At 36.2% G+C, this 20,831-nt stretch overlaps 1 protein-coding gene across 2 annotated transcripts in view; it reads right to left on the bottom strand.

The window, feature by feature from the left end:
- Positions 1–2,211: 2,211 nt before the first annotated feature.
- LOC114616639 (KATNB1-like protein 1) overlaps positions 2,212–20,831 on the bottom strand; it is a 41,555-nt gene continuing 22,935 nt past the window's right edge. The window contains exons 2-10 of one of the 2 annotated variants that reach the window (XM_028762070.1): positions 12,640–12,755; positions 12,121–12,161; positions 10,508–10,787; positions 9,235–9,353; positions 8,546–8,596; positions 8,360–8,449; positions 7,747–7,836; positions 6,556–6,649; positions 2,212–4,088 (exon numbers count right to left, since the gene is read on the bottom strand). In XM_028762070.1, the coding sequence (XP_028617903.1) occupies positions 4,056–4,088; positions 6,556–6,649; positions 7,747–7,836; positions 8,360–8,449; positions 8,546–8,596; positions 9,235–9,353; positions 10,508–10,787; positions 12,121–12,161; positions 12,640–12,741 (900 nt within the window). In that variant the 5' untranslated portion in view covers positions 12,742–12,755 and the 3' untranslated portion in view covers positions 2,212–4,055. The remainder of the gene's footprint in view (positions 4,089–6,555; positions 6,650–7,746; positions 7,837–8,359; positions 8,450–8,545; positions 8,597–9,234; positions 9,354–10,507; positions 10,788–12,120; positions 12,162–12,639; positions 12,756–20,831) is intronic. The other variant, XM_028762071.1, reaches the window with a different exon arrangement.

Raw genomic sequence — 20,831 nt, 5'->3', positions numbered from 1 at the left:
GGAGGGAGGGAGGAAGGAAGAGAGGGAGAGGGGGGAGGGAAGGAGGGGGGAAAGATTGAAAAGAAAAAAGGGAAAGGAAAAGAATCAGTACTTTAGGAGGTGTATTTGGGGGCCAAATCCTTATCTAGATTTTGGAAACTCTCATCTGAAAATAGTTCAAAGAACATAAATTCTGCAAAATCAAAGCAATATTTTTTTTAAGAGATTTTGTAAACCTCAGCAGGTTTACTTTATTGTTGCCTTTACTGGAAATACTGGTAAACAGTAGCTCTATCTTTTTGTCTTCAAAGGACAATGTGGTGATTCAATGTTCTAAATGTAGTTGTACTTACTTTTTACTAACGTTTGGCTCTTAATATTGTTAGCTCAATGGCTTCACCAGAGAAGTATATTTTATAGTCAGTATATTTTAATATACTGACTAAAAAATATGTTAAATGTAGTATTGGAAAATGTATCTAGCATGCATTTATATATATATATATATATCAGATTAGACGTGTATGTAATGTTTAAGGATGAAAATTTTCTGTTTTCTTTTTGAGTCAGGGTCTTATTCTGTAATCCTGGCTGGTCTGAATTTGCTAGATAGGTCAGGCTGTCCTTGAACCTACAGAAATCACCTGCCCTGGTACCCAAGTGATGGGATTATAGGCTTGTACCGCCACTATGCCAAGCTTAGGAATAAACTTTTTATTGTATACTCCTGTCAAAAAATAAGAAGGGAGAAGAGTAGAATATTGCAAAGATTTTTTTTTTTTTTACAATCTTATGGCTAGAAACATAAAAGGAGAATGCATATATCTATAAACACCTGTCAACACATGACACTATTTCCATCTGAAAGAATCCAGAAAATAAGTCTGTACTAGCAGTCATGTTGTAGATGAGTCAGATTTGTGGCTCTTCCTCCAACAGACAAAGGCAACTGATACAACCATTTCGTTAAGTTGGAAGAAGACTACGATGCCTGATGAAATATTAGCTTAAAGACTGTTTTTTTCAGACTCCTTCAGTAATGTAAGTAACCAGACACTTAAATATGACTTCTATTATTAGTATTTAATAGCCAAGAATCCTTCCAATTAATTATGGCTAACGTTTATCATATCAACAACTTACAAAATATAAGGAAATAATAAATTTGAGAAAACTACCAGTTTAGTGGCTAGAAATGTAGTAATGGAGCCATTTAACCATGTCCAAGATTCTTATAAGATATGGATCAAGCACCAAGAACCACTAGCATTTAATTCAATAGTAGACTTTAGAGTTTAGTTCTAGTATCATAACTCCCCAAACACTTACATACAAATTCCTACATTTCAGGATTTATACATAAAACTGATACCAACTGCTTTTTAAATTGCTGCCAAAAATTATTTTTAAAAACTATCTGCTAATACTTGCTTCCTAATGTTAAGGCGATCATGACCACACATTGCTTTATCTGTAGTGGGTGCAAAGTATTCAATTATGATTATCTATCATCTCAATAATCTAGCTATCCTTAAACCTACAAAGTTACCAAAGTACAGAAAATTTAAGAAGGTAGAAAAGTTGAAAAGTCATAGAGACCTTGGGTAACTCCAGTATGGTATTCTATTTAGCAGCACAGTAACAAAAAACAACTGAATACTGTAACTGTCCTACCTGAAGTAGGACACCACAGTGAGTGGCCTTAATACGTTCTTTGGCTCTTTGGTAAAGATAACCCTACCCTAATGAAAATGTAGTATGAAAGGTCTTTAATAGTAACAGAAATGTTTGAAAATCCTTATTTCATATATCTGTTGTCCAAGGAGCTTAAGGTCACCACTCAGTAGCTGAGGTGCTAAGGCCCAGGAGAGAACTGAAGTGTGTGCTGCGAAGTAAGACTGCTTCTTTCATTGCTCCAAGCATAAAAAATGGAGCACGCCATCTTATTCAATGTCAACAAGCATATTTAGGCATATGAATTCTGTTAAAACAATAGTACTGCTTTTTACTATACTTTTTATTGATACTTCATTTACTTGAACTTTGATTTTTTTTAAAGATACTGTTTAGTCAATAATCTGATCCATATTATTTGATACTGTGCAACTAAAAAATTGTAAGGTATGTTAGGTCTTATTTTGAATATTTTCTCTTCAAACCTGGAAATCTATACTATCATATAAATCAATCATTCTATTTCTCTTTGAGAAGCAAACTATGCACACCACATTCTTTGTGATCACAAATTTAATTTATTAAGTGTATACTGAAGAGAATATGCAATCAGAAACCACAGAATTTCTTTGTGCATGTGAGAAGTTTAATGAATTTAAAAGGATCAGACTCAAACCCTTAGTCTGATTAGCGTCACACTCCAACCAAACCGCATTAACCTGCCCAGATGGCTCAATAAGAAAGACAGTGAAAACTAAAGGACTAAGACGAAAGAACGAACGGCTGTAGTTCCCATCTTACGGTTTCAGAATGATGAAGGTTTATGAAATTCCCACATTCTGAAAAGTGACTTCTTACATACCTCACCTCACAATCACAAAACTAGTCATCTAGAATGACTCTAATCTGAGGATATAATCATCAATTACTACAACAGATATTCATTCTGTGGTGTACATAGATATCTGGAATAATAGCTATACAAAACAGAATTCAGTGAAAAGTAACACTTTAAATATCTCCATAGCAAAAAAAGATGCTGGGGAAGCTTCTCAGTAGTCACTGTTTAAGTTTTAAAATGTACACTGGAATATGAAGAGGAAGTCAATTTATCTTTTCTGGAAGCTTGCAAGTCTTATTAACAAAAGATGATGAATGGGCCAGCAAGAGTGGTAGTCAACTGCAATTCCACCCAAGACAGGTACGATTCAAACTGTTAAGACATTCCAGAATTCAGTACACTGATGCTTCAAATGGCCATGTTAAAAAAACAAAACACAAAAACGCTTGCATATAGTTTGCTGGGATTTCATACTAACCATTAGAGGAGGTAGTGATGCATTGTGTTGGAACTTAAAGTACAATGTCAGCATTAACTGTAAACAATTCTGAAACATTGTATGGAACTTTTCAGAACACATTTAGTGACAAGGAATTAATTAGATTTCATATAAAATTAGAATTAGAAAAGCAAAAAATAGAAATATTTAGTAAATTTACTCAAAGGAAGTTTAAATGTTACAGAAATGAAAAATATTAGAACTCTATATACAATAAAGTGAATATAAATTAGCCAACTCCATGGACATTTCCAGTTAAACATTCATACAAATACATATTCACCTTTTTTCTTTATATAAGAATAACACATACATACAAACATAACATGAAGATTCTGGCCAAAAAAAATCAGAGATGCCAAAAATTTCTCAAGTTTAAAAAAATGGTGTTGAGTATATTTCAACAACATTCTACATGAATGTAAACCCCTGATTTAATTCCATGATTTTATCATGCCAGAAGCATGGTTGCTTTTAATTTTTTAAAAAAGATATACTGGTATTATAATACATTGGCTTATCAATAATTAAGGCATTTGTACACAGTATCAGTGTGGACAAAAAATTTTAATATTACTTACTATGATGTTTTAAACTTTCGAAGTCTTTCTGACAGAAGAAAATAGCTGCACACATTTAAGTGTTTCTTCATAAAACACAATAAAAATTTTAATGATTGGTCTTTATAGTTCCTGGTAATAAGTCCTGTCTTATTTTTATATACAATAAATCATATTCTTATGTAGGACTGAGTTAAGACCCAGTAGTTCTTAAACAACGCTACCAAATGGCCATTTAATTCTGCATGCAGCAAGGGCAAACAGTCTTCATAGTGCACTTTCACCTCATTGAAGTTGAAGCCGCTCCTTCTGGATATTTCCACTTCAATGTGAAGTAGGTTGTTAGGATTTCATTAGTGGTTTTATCATGTGGCTTTTTAAAAGAAAAAAAATTGGTTGTATTTCTTCCACAGTTCTCGGTTCTCAGGAGAGACCTACTTTTGGAAATCATATAATCCAGCGCTGTCTGAATAACCAAATACTCTTTAGAAGATGCAATCTCTCAATGCAGCTGTAATAAATAAGCATCTACGTCCTTAAAGGAGGAAAGAAAATCCCATTAGTTAATTAAGCAAATACAAACACACTCAACCTGCCTTCTTTTCTGCTTGTTCCTTAATTTGCCCTAATTCCCTTTGAAACCTTTAAAAAGAAGGAAGAAATCTTATTCAAAATTTGATATGTGTCTGTTTACCACAGGTCCTGGCACATGTTACATGTTCAATAACGAATGTTTTGGTTCCCGTGCTTCAACAGCTCTGCTTTGTAGTTAACATTTACAGAAAGTCTGTAAGTGCTATATAAACCAAAACCCAAGGCATAGTTTGACAATTTCATCTTATTTTTAAAAATAATTTATTTTTATTTTATGTGTATGAATGTTTGTCTATTTGTATGTAAGTTCACCACAAGTATGCATACTGCCAGAAGAAGCCAGAAGAAGCCACTGAATCTCTTGGAATTGAAGTTACAGAAAGCTTTGAAATGCAATGTGTGTACTAAAAAGAGAAGCCAGATTCTCTGTAAGGAAGAGATCTTGAAATCTCTTCTCCAGGTCCACTCCCCATCTGCTTTGATTTTTAACCTGGAGAAAAACAAATGGTGTAGTGGAGCAGTCGAGGACTGCTGTGGAAGAGGAAGCCATTGTTTTTAGTGCCACATCCACTCACTCATGCCCCAGTGGATAGCTCATAAACAAAAAGAAAAGCAAGGCAAAAAGATACAAAAGTAAGCTAGGCAGTAGTGGCACCTGACTTTAATCTCAGCACTTGAGAGGCAGAGACACGCAGATCTTTGTGAGTTCAAAGCCAGTCTGATCTACAGAGTGAGTTCCTGCACACCCAAGACTATACAGAGAAACCATGTCTCAAAGAAACAAAAACCAAAAGATATAAAAGTGGAACAGTGACACGGGAGAGGAAGGATGACTGGAAGTAGTGGGAGGATAGGATCAGTATGACCAGAATGCACTATACACATGAATGGGTCAAAGAAAACATTTATTTTTAAAATTTTTTATGAAAATGTATAGCTTTTAATTCTTTTTCCTTACTCATTTTACATCTCGCCCATTGCTCCCTGAAAACATTTATTTATTTATTTATTTTTTTTTGGTTTTTCGAGACAGGGTTTCTCTGTGTAGCCCTGGCTGTCCTGGAACTCACGCTGTAGACCAGGCTAGCCTCGAACTCTCGAACTCAGAAATCCGCCTGCCTCTGCCTCCCAAGTGCTGGGATTAAAGGCGTGCGCCACCACCGCCCGGCTGAAAACATTTATTTTTAAAGCAACATATTTGGGGGCTGATATCGTAGCAAAGATTTTACTATAGACTTTACATTGTAATTTTAATTAATTTCACGATCACCATAGTATCTTAAGGCTATGTTTATAAGAAAGCTTTTCCTTTTTGATAAAAAGAGAAGTTAACCAGGCATGGCAGCACACTCCTCTGATCCCGGGGTACACCTGTCAAACGGTAACGCAGGTGTCCTAAGGTGAGCTCAGGGAGGACAAAAACCTCCCGTGGGGCAGAAGGGCAAAAGCTTGCTTGATCTTGATTTTCAGTAAGAATATAGACCATGAAAGCAGGGCCTTACGATCCTTCTGACCTTTTGGGTGGGTGATCTCAGCACCAGGATGGGCTTCACAGTGATGTAAGGATAGCCCTGACTATACAGATCTGTCTCAATAACCATAACATTAAAAAAAAATCAAAAATTTTGGCAAACAATGCTTTTCAGCTCTCCTAAAGTCTTCACAGTAATGTGCTATGTATACTTTAAAACCATAAGCAACAAACAACTTCAGAAAAATAGAGCTATTTATAAGACTTTAATCTAAATTAAAGATTCTGAAGAATATTAGAGGAGATGAATTTGTAAAAATTGTGACTATAACACAAAACATTAAAGAAAAACTCACTGTGTCAATAATCAGAGTAAAAGTGGTGAATAAAAAAAGAATTCTTGCCAGGCATGATGACATATACTTTTAATCCCAGCACTTGGGAGGCAAAGGCAGGTAGATTTCTGTGAGTCTGAGGCCAGCCTAGCCTACATAGCAAGTTCTAGGCTAGCCAGGGCTACATAGTAAAACTGTCTGAGCACAAACAAAAGACAAAGAGGTAAGGTAGGGAGGGAGAAAAGGGGATGGAGTAAGAGGCTGGGAAATATACAGTGATATATCTAATGCTCAGTCTCTTTTGTTTCTTTTTACATAGGTATCCAAGAAAATTTCATGAGCCAGTAACATAAACATTTCCTTAAATCATACGATGTTTTTATTTTATGGCAAGTAACTACTCATGACAGTAAACGCACAGCAGCAGGTGGAAATACTTCTTACCACCAATTCTTTCTGCAATTATAACTATCAATGTCCGCTAGGAGTTTAAATATTAAAATCCCAACTAGTAATGTGCCTTTTTCCTGTAAGAGATAAGCATATCAATACAAATCAATATTAAATTCACATATAACTCTTAAATTATAAATATAGATTACCTTAGCTATATTACCAGTATATCCTGGAACCAAAGTAAGATGATTTTCTTGTTCCCATAATCCATTCAACTGTTGCTTTAAAATCTTAATATTTCTGAAAAAAAAAAAAACAAGAAAGCAAATAATAAGATACAGACTTGCTTTTCACTTATTTCTAGCAGTAGAAAAAAACCATATACTAAAATCAAGCAACTTCTTAAAATACTATATGCCATGCCAGACAGAAATTCATGAGTATTTGGTTGTCAACGAAGATGAGACAGCAAGTAGGCTTCTGTAGCAAGTGGACAGCTTTCTTGGGTATGAGGTAGAAAATTCTGTTGAGTCTACGAAGATTATGGAATTTAAGAGGGAGTTAGGGGGGAGAGACTGTGTTGTTTTCAACACTGTCTGGCTTTTTTATTTCTTTGTTCCTTAAAAAAAAAAAAAACTGCCCGGTGGTGATGGCGCACGCCTTTAATCCCAGCACTTGGGAGGCAGAGGCAGGCGGATTTCTGGGTTCGAGGCCAGCCTGGTCTACACAGTGAGTTCCAGGACAGCTAGGGCTACACAGAGAAACCCTGTCTCAAAAACAAAACAAAACAAAACAAAACTACAAAGTTTTGCTATATAGCCTAGGATAGCCTCAAGCTTGCGTTCTTCCTGCTTTGGCCTTCCTAGTGCTGGGATTATAGGCATGTTCCACTATACCTGGCTTGAGTTCAGTTCATTTAGGAGAATCCTCACATATATTCAAGCTAAGGCAATAATCAAATCATGTTGATTATAACCATTTTCAGAGACCTGTCAGGATAGTTCTATTCCTTACTGCACCAAGGGCAGCTCCTTTCTTCTACCTTACCAGTGTACGTGAAGGTTACGGCACTGCTGTGTTGTTACCCCTTGTGAGGGAAGGGCTGAGATAGCTATGCTGTCTTATATCAGCACTGAGAATGTTAGGGCTGAAGACACACAGTGAGAGTGTCACAAAACAAAACAAACATAAAAGGTAAGGTACTGGCAGCAGAGATACAAGGAGTTATGGGACTCTGCATGGTTTTTCATAAATAAAAAGTACCTCAGTTCAATATTTCTCTGACAATGAAGAAAATAAAATTATACGATGATCACAGAATAAACCCACTACTTTGTTTAATTAAGATACTTGTCCATAGAAATTTCAGCACAAATTATCTTTAAAGCTATACTTACCCATCACTTATAATTTCTGATTTAGATGAGAGTTCCGACCACCACCTTTTTATTACTGCTTGAAGCCAGTTTAAGCCAACAATTACATATCTGAAATAAAATATTGTGACAAAATTTAAGTGTTCTCATATAAGCCTTTAACAATAAGGATATCTCCCAAAAGTTCCCACAGATATACACCAATTACTCCTCTTAAGAAAAATATATTTTACTACTTTCATGATCTACTTCACAAAGCCATAGAAATTACATAGCTGTTCTTAGATCCTCTTGTAATTTTTCTTTAGTGTTTATATTCCTGTCCTAATCATATATAAACTCCTTGGGAACAGAGACAGGGCTGGAGAAAATGGCTCAGTGAGTAAATGAATCTGACCCCAAAGCTGACAACTGAGTAAATCTGAAATTCACTTGGAAGGAGAACCAACTTCTAGAGGCTGTTCTCTCACCCCACTGTCACAATAAATAAAGTGTAGGTAAGATGTTTTAATTAAAAAACAAAAAAACAAACAGGCATTATGTATCTCCCAGTCTCCTACCATGTAGTCACAAAACACAAAAATCAAAACAGTTGAGAGAGAAAAAGGAATCTAAAATTTAAATTAGCACTTACTCTTCAAATCTGCTTTGAAGTAAAGACTTTACTAGAGGAAGTAAGTCTACACAGCAGCCAAGTGAGATATATTGCTTTTCTTCCTGTAAACTAAAGAAATTCTAAGTTATAAAATATGAACTGATTAAAAATTGTTTTTCTTTAAAGCTTATTTTTTTTCTGGAAAAAGAAAATTACTGTTTTTACCTATTGGTTAGAACAGGAAGGCAATCTACCACAACTCCAAGGTCTTCTATCCTGCGAGTACAAGACAGACACCATTGCTTAGAGTGTCCTTAGTTACATTCATACTACAATCTCCATTCTCCTTTCGAGGCATTTGGTATTTAACAACTTCAGTATTTATTATAGTCAAGTCAGATATAAAGGGGAAACAGAGACAGGGATTGCTGTCGAGTGCCTGAGTGGGTGTAGGAGCCAGCAGTGGATCAAAGAGAGATACATAGAGCAGGATGCTGACGGTAAGTGCTACAGAGGAATAGAAGAGGACATGGGAAAGGCTGAACCACACGTCTTTACAGAAGGAACTCAATGAGGCACGGAGTCGGCATCAGTACCGCAGTATTTCAGAGACTTACATACGATGAGGAGGGCAATGCTTAAAATTCCCAAAGGGAATTTTTTTTTTCAAATGGAAGGTTTCCCACATTTAGTTTTACAGATAAGAAAAGAATCCTAACCAGAAAAAGTAACAGCTTTATTTTCTGTATCTTTATTACACTTAAATTGGTGATGAATGTAATTTAAACTATAGTGTCTCTATGGATGCTAAATACAATGTTTAAATTTTATCCAATAAAAACTTTCTTAAAAGTCACTTTTCAAAACTCATTAAAAATTACTCATGTTATACAGAAACAAAACGTCACACTCACCTCACTAAATAAGCTACAAGTTCACTTATACTTCTCTTTCTCCAGAAAGTCAAAGCTACATTCAATCTCAAATTCCTGCTGAATAGAACCTGGGCCATTGTCTCATGGTCCTGAGAAACCTGAAAGGCAATCATCTAATTTGTTAAAAACCACACTGAAACATGACACAGACTTTTTTTTTCTTTTTATAATGAAAACTGTCTGGTAGACACAGCCTTAAATTATGCAAAGGTAACTACTTATACTGGCCCTCAAAAAGGAATACTGTAATTTACAGTTGAATACAGTGAATGAATGATGTGAACAAATTTAGTACTTTTCCTTTCCTCCCTCCTTTCTATTGTTTTTTCAAAAGTCCCAGTAGTTTATACAGTTAAGTTATTTCTAGCCGAATTTTATGGATGTGGACACAGAGAAAAGGTAAGCACATAGGCTAGTGATTACCAAATGAACAGCATGAGAGAGGAAGTACAGACTAGAGGGTGGTCCTGTTGCAATCACAACAAATGTGTCATCTAATTTTAAATAAAGTAATGCATTCCTGTTATGAAAACTTTAGCTCAAAACTATTTAAGACAAAAAGTGAATACTCTACTAGGAAAAAGTATCTGATATCATTGTCCAGAAGCAATTACAGTCACTAAACTGGAATGTGTCTTCCCAAATCATGCTTTAGACAATGACAAATAGGTGCATATGCTAAAATACATATGGATTTCATTTAACAAAAAATAGTAACATATTTTTAGTCTTTAATTATCACCATTTTTTTTTTTAGATTATTTCTTGTTTTTCTACTAAAGCTGTTCCTGTAAACACTGATGTGTGTAAACACATACATTTGTATAGTTACTTTCCTTAGGGTTAATCTTACAGTAACATTTAAAAGATGTAGAAGCAGGTTTGCTGAATCAGGTCCCCACTGGGCAGTTCTAAGAACCCAGCAAAACTGACTAGATAACAGGTTTCAGTGATCTATTTTTTAAGGTAAAACATCTCTTTACTCTCTTCCTTTAAATTTCTCCTTGCCAACTTGTCACTTTGGGTATTTACAACAGCCTATCAGACATTTCATTCTATTTCAGACACTGTTAGAGACAGGGGGTTCATTTGTACAACTGTCTTAGGCAGTGAACACAATTCAAATACATATGTATTCAATGGGTGGCTATCAGCTAATAGAGTAACACAAGGTGGGGAAAAAGGAAATCAAAACCAAAACAAAGCAACCTAGTAGTACAATAGGAATAAAGTTAAGCTAAAACTGACTTACCTCAGAAAAGAAACCACTATATTTTGATGATGGGTTTTCTGTCTGTGAAGACCCAGAATCACTGGTGTTAATGACAAATGTCCGACTGTCGTGGCGTAAATTTTCAGGTAGATGGCCTGCACAAGCCAGTTCATTTTCTTTATTTGCCATGTCACAGCCCCCACTTTTAGGGGACTGCTTAGGTCTGTAACAAGGATTTGGGAAGGAATGACGAACTAACTTTCTGTGGTAGAGCACCTTGCGCAGTTTATCTGGGCTTTTCACTGCTTGTCCAACTGTCCTGTAAAAAGAATTTAAGTGAAAAAAAAAAGAAAGAAAAGAAAAAGCAAAGAGAATGTTTTAAATGAAAATTTAAACAGCTACATTTTGCAATTGTAATCCACTAAAATTAGAAGAAAATAATTTAAAAAGTCAAGTCTTAATTTGAAGAGAAAAATAAAAGTCATAAATTATCTGGAAGGGAATAAAATGTGGCAAGTTATACAAAATGGAAACAAAAGGACATAATAGCTTCTATGTTTTAAAATGAAATATTTAAAACCATGGGAACAGAAAAATAGGAACACTTTTCAGACATCTAAGCTTTTTCTAAACAACTAACTCATTTTCTAGTAAGTGAAAAATTATTCACATTTGGATATTTTAAATTTATTTATTTTAAGCTGGAACATATTTAATTTTGTGTATGGAAGAATACAACAAACAAAATCTTATAGAGTACAAGTTTCCAGAAGCTTTGGGAATTATTATTATTTTTACTTTTTGCTTCCTTACCATCACAGAGAAGCAGTTTTCTCTCACCACAATGGACTGCCTCACCACACACCCAAAGGCAACAAGTCAGAGACTAAAGTTCTGAAACTATGAGCCAAAAGAAATGTTTTTCCTGAACCAGGGTCTCTCACCCTGTTGCTCAGGCTAAGCTTGCATTCACAATTCTGCTGTCTCAGCTTCCCAAGTGCTAGGAATCTATGCACTACCACAGTGGCCCCCAAACTGTTTCCCTCTAATAAAAAGTCATGGTACTGGGAAGCTAAGAAACATACTATAATAGAATATTTTACCAAAAGAAGCACCTTTTTCTGAAACAGAAAGACTTCAGAAATAGCTGTTTCACATTTTTATCAATTTCTAATTCTCAGTTTAACAGAAGAAAGCTGCATTCTCATTTCTGTCTCTGTTGTTATTTAATACTATGCAATTTCTGAACAGTTCATACCATACACTTGTAAAAGAGTAGAAATGGACAAGGTGAACAAGGACTTCAGACACCTCCTGTTGGGCTCCAGGGACCCCAGGTCACACCTTGGATACCCGTGGTTTAGAAAGCTGCTTTTAGAGCTTGGTAACTGAACATTTTCACAGCTTTCTGCCTATCTGATCCTGAGCAAACCACATATTTCCTCTGATTATTAGTATTCTAGTCACTGTTTAGGAATAATGGCATCTATTCAGGAATAGATAATGCTGATGCACTAGTGCAGAGCCTAGCACAGAGGAACTATTTGATAACAAGTTAACCATAATCATAATAAAAAGAGTATTTACTTGTTTTATGCCTTCATCTCTAACTACCTTCAATATTTTCCCACAAATTTTAAAGAAGCTCTTACCTACTTATGTAAGCAGCCAACTGTTTTGGAGATCTCTTAACCTGAAAACCAAAGTAAACAGTGGTATCATATTCAGTTTTTTAATAGTTATACAAACTTTATGACTGATGTCAATAATACAGTTTAAAACTCGGTAAGTATTTTTTGAGTCAATGTTTTCTTTGTCTTAATACCATGTTTTCAACCAATAGGTACAATATTGTATTTTGGTATGTTTGGCAAAGTAACATATTATCTTTCTTTTTTTATACAATACCAGTCATATACTGAACTTAAAGGGTGCTTATAATAAGTCAGCTCAAGTTTAATGTGGTTTAAAAAAATATTTCATTGTTAATCAACTTTTCAATGAACACAGTGCATCTTCCTTGTCAACTCCAACATTTGTACCACAGTTTATAGAAACAGTGTATTTGCCAAAATTTTCCTAGAATGTCAGGAATACAGTAGGTATGTTTCAATAATTCTACTTAACCTATGAAATTAAACACATCTGATGGTTTAAACTATCGCACTTACCTCCTTCATGTTCTTACTGGTGAAATTAGAGATCCTCTTTCTAGGAAGATCAATACTATTAGAGAAGTTCCGTTTTTTAACATGGTGAGTATCAAATGCCATAATCTCTTAAGTGCCTAAACAAAATAAAAATAATACAAAATGTAAAAAGCCAAAGAATCCAATCTTTCATTATATGTATATGTATATGTATATGTATATGTATATGTATATATATATATATATATAGCTCTGTGCCATGCAAATGAGGCTTAACAATAAAAAAAAAGCCCAGATACACTTCATGTGTGTGTGTAACAAATCTGTAAGATACAGATTATTGTTTTCCTGAGACTCAACCACGTACATGCTGACTTGAAACTGAATGTTCGAACTTTGCCATTGCCTCCTAAACTCTAGAAATCCAAATATAAGCCTTCTTTTAAATATTTAAAACCCGAAACACAGAAAAAGCACAACATATTATTTATTTCCCAGGAAATAAAGGCTCTTCAACTTCTCATGAGCTAAAGCTTAGTCTGGAGGCTGTTTTCCTGTAGAGTGAGAAACAAGGCAAGAAAAAAAACACAGACACTAGATCAAAGTGGTTCCACAATATAAGCCTTATTTTAAAAAGAGAAAGAAAGAAAGAATACCTTCAGTTAAAAGATAGCGGACTAGCCAAGCAGTGGTAGTGCATGCTTTTAATCCTTGCACTCAGGAGGCAGAGGCAGAGGTGGGGGGGGGGGGGCGGCGACAGAGGGGCAGAGGGGCAGAGGCAGGTGGCTTTCTGAGTTCAAGGCCAGCAGATCAAGTCTGAGTTCAGGGTCTACAGATCAAGTTCTAGGATAGCCATTACTACACAGAGAAACCCTGTTTCAAAAACAAAAACAAAAACAAAAACAAAAAAAACCACCAACAAAAAAAGACAATGAACTAAAAATATCCAATTACTTCTGTCCTTCTGAAACATCATTAAAATAAAAAAACGAGCACCATTTGTTGAAAATGCTGTCCTTTTTCCACTGGATGGTTTTAGCACCTTTGTCAAAGATCAAGTGACCATAGGTGTGTAGGTTCATTTCTGGGTCTTCAAGTCTATTCCATTGATCTTTCTGCCTGTCTCTGTACCAAAACCATGCAGTTTTTATCACTATTGCTCTGTAGTACAGCTTGAGGTTGGGGATGGAGATTCTCCCAGAAGTTCTTTTATTGTTGAGAATAGTTTTCGCTATCCTGAGTTTGTTTGTTTGTTTGTTTTTCAAGACAGAGTTTCTCTGTGTAGTCCTGGCTGTCCTGGAACTCACTCTGTAGACCAGGCTAGCCTCGAACTCAGAAATCCTCCTGTCTCTGCTTCCCAAGTGCTGGATTAAAGGCATGCGCCACCCCCGCCTTGCTATCCTGTTTTTTTTTTTTTTTTGTTATTCCAAATGAATCTGCAAATTGCTTTTTCTATCTCTATGAAGAGGGGACTGCATTGAATCTGTAGATTGCTTTTGGCAAGATAGCCATTTTTACTATATTATTCCTGCCAATCCACGAGCCTGGGAGATCTTTCCATCTTCTGAGACCTTCTTCGATTTCTTTCTTCAGAGACTTGAAGTTTTTGTCATACAGATCTTTCACCTGCTTGGTTAGATTCACACCAAGGTATTTTATATTATTTGTGACTATTGTGAAGGGTGTCGTTTCCCTCATTTCTTTCTCAGCCTGTTTATCCTTTGAGTAAAGGAAGGCTACTGATTTGTTTGAGTTGATTTTATATCTAGTCACTTTGCTGAAGTTGCTTATCAGGTTTAGGAGTTCTCTGGTGGAAGTTTTGGGGTCACTTAAGTATACTATCATATCATCTGCAAATAGTGAAATTTTGACTTCTTCCTTTCCTATTTGTATCCTTTTGACTTTCTTTTGCTGTCTAATTGCTCTGGCTAGGACTTCCAGTACTATATTGAATAGGTAGGGAGAGAGTGGGCAGCCTTGTCTAGTCCCTGATCTTAGTGGAACTGCTTCAAGTTTCTCTCCATTTAGTTTGATGTTGGCTACTGGCTTGCTGTATATTGCTTTTACTATGTTTAGGTAAGGGCCTTGAATTCCTGATCTTTCCAAGACTTTTACCATGAAGGGATATTGAATTTTGTCAAATGCTTTCTCAGCATCTAGTGGGATGATCATGTGTTTTTTTTCTGAGTTTGTTTATATAGTGGATTACATTGATAGATTTCTGAATATTGAACCATCCCTTCATTCCTGGGATAAAGCCTACTTGATCATGATGGATGGTTGTTTTGATGTGGTTTTGGATTCAGTTTGCAAGGATTTTATTGAGTATTTTTGCATCGATATTCATATGGGAAATTGGTCTGAAGTTTTCTTTCTTTGTTCTGTCTTCATGTGGTTTAGGTCAGCATGTAGAAGAATGCAAATCGATCCATTTTTATCTCCTTGTACAAAGCTCAAGTCCAAGTGGGTAAAGGACCTTCACATAAAACCAGATACACTGAAACTAATAGAAGAGAAGGTGGGGAAGACCCTCGAATACCTAGGCACAGGAGAAAAGTTCCTGAACAGAACACCAATGGTGTATGCTCTAAGATCAAGAATTGACAAATGGGACCTCATAAAATTGCAAAGTTTCTGTAAGGTAAAAGACACTGTCAATAGGACAAAACAGCAACTAACAGATTGGGAAAAGATCTTTACCAATACTACATCAGATAAAGGGCTAATATCCAATGTATACAAAGAACTCAAGAAATTAGACTCTAGACAACCAAATAACCCTATTAAAAATGGGGTACAGAGATAAACAAAGAATTCTCAACTGAGGAAACTGGAATGGCTGAGAAGCACCTAAATAAGTGTTCGATATCCTTAGTCATCAGGGAAATGCAAATCAAAACAACCCTGAGATTCCACCTCACACCAGTCAGAATGGCTAAGATCAAAAACTCAGGTGATAGCAGATGCTGACTAGGATGTGGAGAAAGAGGAACACTCCTCCATTGTTGGGATTGCAAGCTGGTATAACCACTCTGGAAATCAGTCTGGTGGTTCCTCAGAACATTGGACATAGCATTACCTGAGGACCCAGCTATACCACTCCTGACATATACCCAGAAAATGCTCCAACATATAACAAGGACATATGCTCCACTATGTTCACAGAAGCTTTATTTATAATAGCCAGAAACTGGAAAGAACTCAGATGTCCTTCAACAGAGGAATAGATACAGAAAAATGTTGATATATTTACACAATGGAATATTACTCAGCTATTAAAAACAATAAATTCGAGAAATTCTTAGGCAAATGGATGGAACTAGAAAATATCATCCTGAGTAAGGTAACCCAATCTCAAAAGAACACACATGGTATGCACGCACTGATAACTGGATATTATTAGCTCAAAAGCTCGCAATATCCAAGATCCAACTCAGACCACATGAAGCTCATGAAGAAGGAAGACCAAAGTGTGGGTGCTTTGGTCCTTCTTAGAAGGAGCAACAAAATACTCATGGGAGCAAATATGGAGACAAAGCATGGGACAGAAACTGAAGGAGGGGCTGTCCAGAGACTAATCCACCTGGTATCCAATCCTTGTGCAATCACCAAAGACAGACGCTGATGTGGATGTGAGGAATAGCTGTCTCCTTAGAGGTCTGCCAGAGCCTGAAATATACAGAAGCAGATGCTCACAGCTAACCACTGAACTGATCAAGGGGTTCCCAAGGGAGGAGTGAGAGAGAAGACTGGAGGAGCTGAAAAGGGTTTGCGGCCCTATGGGAAGAGCAACAATACCAACCAACCAGAGCTCCCAGGGTCTAAACTACCAAGCCTGAGAGCACATAGGGAGGGACCCATGGCTCCAGATGTATATGTAGGGAAGGATGGCATTGTTGGGCATAGGTGGGAGAGAAAGTCCTTGGTCCAGTGAAGGCTGGATGCCCCAGTGTGGGGGAATTCGTGGGTGGAGAGGTGGGAGTGGAAGGGTGGGTGGGTGCACATCCTCATAGAAGCAGGAGGAGGTGGGATGGGATAGGAGGTTCCTGGGTAGGTAGAGGGGAATGGAGAAAGGGGATCACATCTGAAATGTAAATAAAATATCCAATAAGAAAAATGAAGAGGTGTTTAAAGACATAATGTTACCATTTATGGCAAAGAAGAAGAGATAAGAGCAACAATTTAGAAACTGCAAAGCCAAAGTGGTAATTAACTTGGTAGGTCTTTTCAATATAACACACATGAAATTCTGTATTTCAATGTAACATACATAATAAAATTCTAAATCAGCAAATGAAAAGCAGAATGCCCAAAGGTTTAGAAACTGGCACTATCAAGGACATCAAGAAGTCAGGATAAAGGTAACTTGCCCCCCAAAACACCCCAAATACACCGACTGAATACCCATTTAAGACACTCAGGTTGATAAAAATCTTTCCCCAATCCCAGTAAAAGGTCAAAGTAGTTTTTATTGTTTGCTTGCTTCCTTTCTGAGAAAAGGTTTTACTTTGTAGCCCAGACTGGCTTCATATTCCTGATCCTCCTCCTTGGGTCTCCTGACTATCAGGGTTACAAATATGTGCCAGGACTACAATTTTATTCTATGAAAAATGTAAACCCAAGTTTTTACACATTAAATTTCAAATGCCTTTATCTTCTTTCTTCCACGTGACTTATGAAGGCTTGCAGTCAAGCTCATATACTTCAGGGAAGTTCACAAGATTTTTCTTTGGGAACTCTGACCAGCCCCACAGTAAATCATGTATATACACAAACCTGTGGGCACACATAGACAATCCCTTAAAATACAGATCGAGTGACAGTCAAAGTGGCCAAAGAAGTTCCTGTATGTTGTTTACAGTGGTGCTCATGTGTCAAAGCTAACAAAACTACACACAGATACTGACACATACACAAACAAACTGGGTGAGCTGTGGTAGCTTATCCCTGTAATCCCACATTTGAGAGCAGAAACAGACAAGATCTCTTTAGGTTTAATGCCAATCAGGGATATAAAGTGAAACCTAGTCTCAAAAAAAAAAAAAAAGCAATAAAACTATTGTTAGAAATCATACACAAGCTATATTAAGCCAAAAACAAAACAACAACAAAAAAAAACCCCAAATACATGGGAATGTAGAAATGGCTCAGCACTTAAGAACACTGGCAGCTCTTCCAGATGACCCCAGTTCAATTTCCCGCATCCACATGGTAGCTCACATGGTCTGCAATTCCAGTTACAAGGAATTTGACACCCTCTTCTGGCCTTGGTGGGCACTGCACGCCTATGGTGCACAAACATGCAGACAAAACATCCAAACACAATAAAAACTTAAAAAACAAAATGAAACAAAAAAACAAACAAAACTAAACCTCAACAGAAGTTGAATGATAAATCTGAGGATATCTTCCAGAACATACAAACAAGCAAATGATAAAAAGAATCAGAAGACATGCTTAGAGGAACCAACATTCAAACAAAAGGGATGTACAGGGAAGAATAGAGAGACTAATTAGAGACTAATGAGAAGACTTAAGAAAACTATACAGAATTGGAGAACAGAAATTTTTAGATGAAAAGGGCTCCACCCGAGTCACCAAAATGAATGAAAGCAGATACAGAAGGTACATCGCCTTCAAATTCAGAGAATTATGAAAAACTAGAGAAGATAGCATAACCAGGTGTGGTGGTACATCACATTGAAAAGCAGAGGCAGGAGATCTTTGTGAGTTAGAGGCCAGCTTGGTTTACACAGTTTCAGGACAGAAAGAGAGACCCTGTCTCAAAAGAAAACAAAACAAAGTACTCCTCTTCCCCCAAATTCAGGCAATTTACAACATCCTATTTAGTCAAATGTGAGAGTGATAATCATTCAAAGTTCAAAAAAAAAAAAACTCTTTTCCAATAGTAATAATGAAAAGCAATAACACAACATAGATTCTAACACGAGAGATGGGAAGAAATTTTCCAATCTATACCAGAACAGGTTAGAAAGCTTAGAAAAAAAGTATTCACAAAAATGAAATGGGTTTAAAATAAAAACTGGGCTGGGCATGGTGGCACATATCATTAATCACAGCACTCAAGATGCAAAGGTAGGCAGATCTCTGAGTTTGAGGCCAGCCTGCTCTACAAAGCAAGTTCCAGGATTAACAGAGAAATCCTATCTCAAAGAAAACAACAAACAAATAAAATAAATACTCATTAAATGAGTATTTAATGGGTACTCATTAAATGAGAAAGAGAAAGAGGGAGAGAGGGAGAAAGGGAGAGGGAAAGGGAAGAGAGAGAGAGAGAGAGAGAGAGAGAGAGAGAGAGAGAGAGAGAGCTGTCAAAAAATCAGAAAGAAATGACATACTTTAAAGTGCTAAAACAGAGGATGAAATCTTACAATCTGTGACACCTGTATAGAAACAGAGACTTTGTAAGTGAAATAAACCAGGGACAAAAGGACAAGTAACTCATAATTTCCTATGTGGAATCTACTAAAGCTGACCTTACAGAAGTTGAGAGCTGGGCTGATCAATAGGCTCTATCTAAGTTGTAGGTAGATTTGAGATACCAAGTTGTGGGATGTCAGAGTACAGCAGAGTGAATTATGTACTGTGTATCTCAGCAGTCAAGCAGAAGAGATTCTGAATATTTTTACCCTAAGGAAATGGGTAAGTGTTCGAGGAGCTACATCCCAACCACACATGTACCATTATTTTTAAAAAATAAAAGACATTAATCATTAGGAAAACAAAATCAAAACTACATGAAATACTATTTTGCACTCACTAGATTGCCATACAATGAAGACAAAAATAAGTACTGAGAAAGACGTGAAGAACCAAGGACTTTCAGGCATCGTACAAAGTAACATAACATGGTCTCCCTCCCTTTGTCAGTATTGGGGGTAAACATCTAAGGTGACATGTATGCAAGGCAAGTGCTCTCACAGTGAGCTAATGCTCCAGCCCCTGGCAGTTTCTGAAGTTAAATACAAATTCCACTCCTACATATATACTGAAGGGGAAGGAAACATATTTACACAAAATTTTGTATGCAAATATTGAGCACAGCCAAGAGACATAAACACTAGTAAATGTTTATCACCCAGTTAACAAACAAACTGTAGCATGTCTATATAGACTACTACTCAGCAGTGAAAAGGAATTAAGTACTCATAAGTCAGTATACACACGAACAGTACAGTAAGAAGAGACCATGACACAACTTGTGACAAAATTCCATTTATATGAAATAAAATTCATAGACAGAAAACCAATTGTTTGTTGCTTCTCAAGCTGAAGTAGGAATGGAAGTAACTACACAGGGGCACAAAGTTTTTCAGTGACAGAAATGCTCTAAAGATCTACTGGGACTGAAGAATGTTCTATTCTGTCCTTACAATCAATGAATTGCACATTTAAAAGTTTCATGATGTATACTTCATTTTACAATAAGGCTTTATAAAGGGAATTATTAATATTATAAGACAAAGACTTGTTGTAAAGGCTTTGTAAGCTACATATTCTGTTTTACCCATGTGTCACACAATTGATAGCGCCTTTCTAGAGCCGTAATATAGAATTGTCCTTCTCCCCGAAGGCTCTTAGGAATGCTACTGAAACTAGTTTCAAGTTCTCTGTGTTTCTGAAGTTCTATTTGATAAGACACAAAAAGAGAAGAATCTGAAATGGTTGAAGACTCACAAAAAAAAAAGAAAAAAGAAAAAAGAAAGCCTCTTAATAAACAAAGAACAACATAAGCAGGGTCCTAAAAGAATAAAAGCAGAGAAGGGAGAGCTATTCTAACATTATGTACAACTTCTAAACATCAGATATAGCATACATTTTCTTACAATAACACAATGCTTTTGATCAGTAGGTCATTTGAGAAAAACAACAGCATAATAATGAAGCTCATGGGATGATTTCTCTTTTACACAGTAACTGTCTTCCACCTCAAAGATAAAAAGGGATCTATTCATATACCCTTATAATGGCTGCCAAACCAAGAGATTAAACAGCTCAAAGTGTTCAGATACTCCCTGCCTTCTCACAAGGGAAACTCATTATACAGGAATGAAACATGCCTGGACAGTTCAAGACCAAGTTAGCTTTCTCTTTACATTCATATACTGTATCGACTATTCACACTGTATTTAACTCTGTAATTCAACTAAGCAATTTCTCTACCAAAACAAAGCAAGCTGTTGAGAAAGACA

The sequence above is a fragment of the Grammomys surdaster genome, unplaced genomic scaffold, assembly GCF_004785775.1.
Source record: "Grammomys surdaster isolate TR1022 unplaced genomic scaffold, NIH_TR_1.0 332771, whole genome shotgun sequence".
Taxonomy (NCBI): domain Eukaryota; kingdom Metazoa; phylum Chordata; class Mammalia; order Rodentia; family Muridae; genus Grammomys; species Grammomys surdaster.
This window is presented reverse-complemented; position numbering and strand designations above follow the sequence as displayed.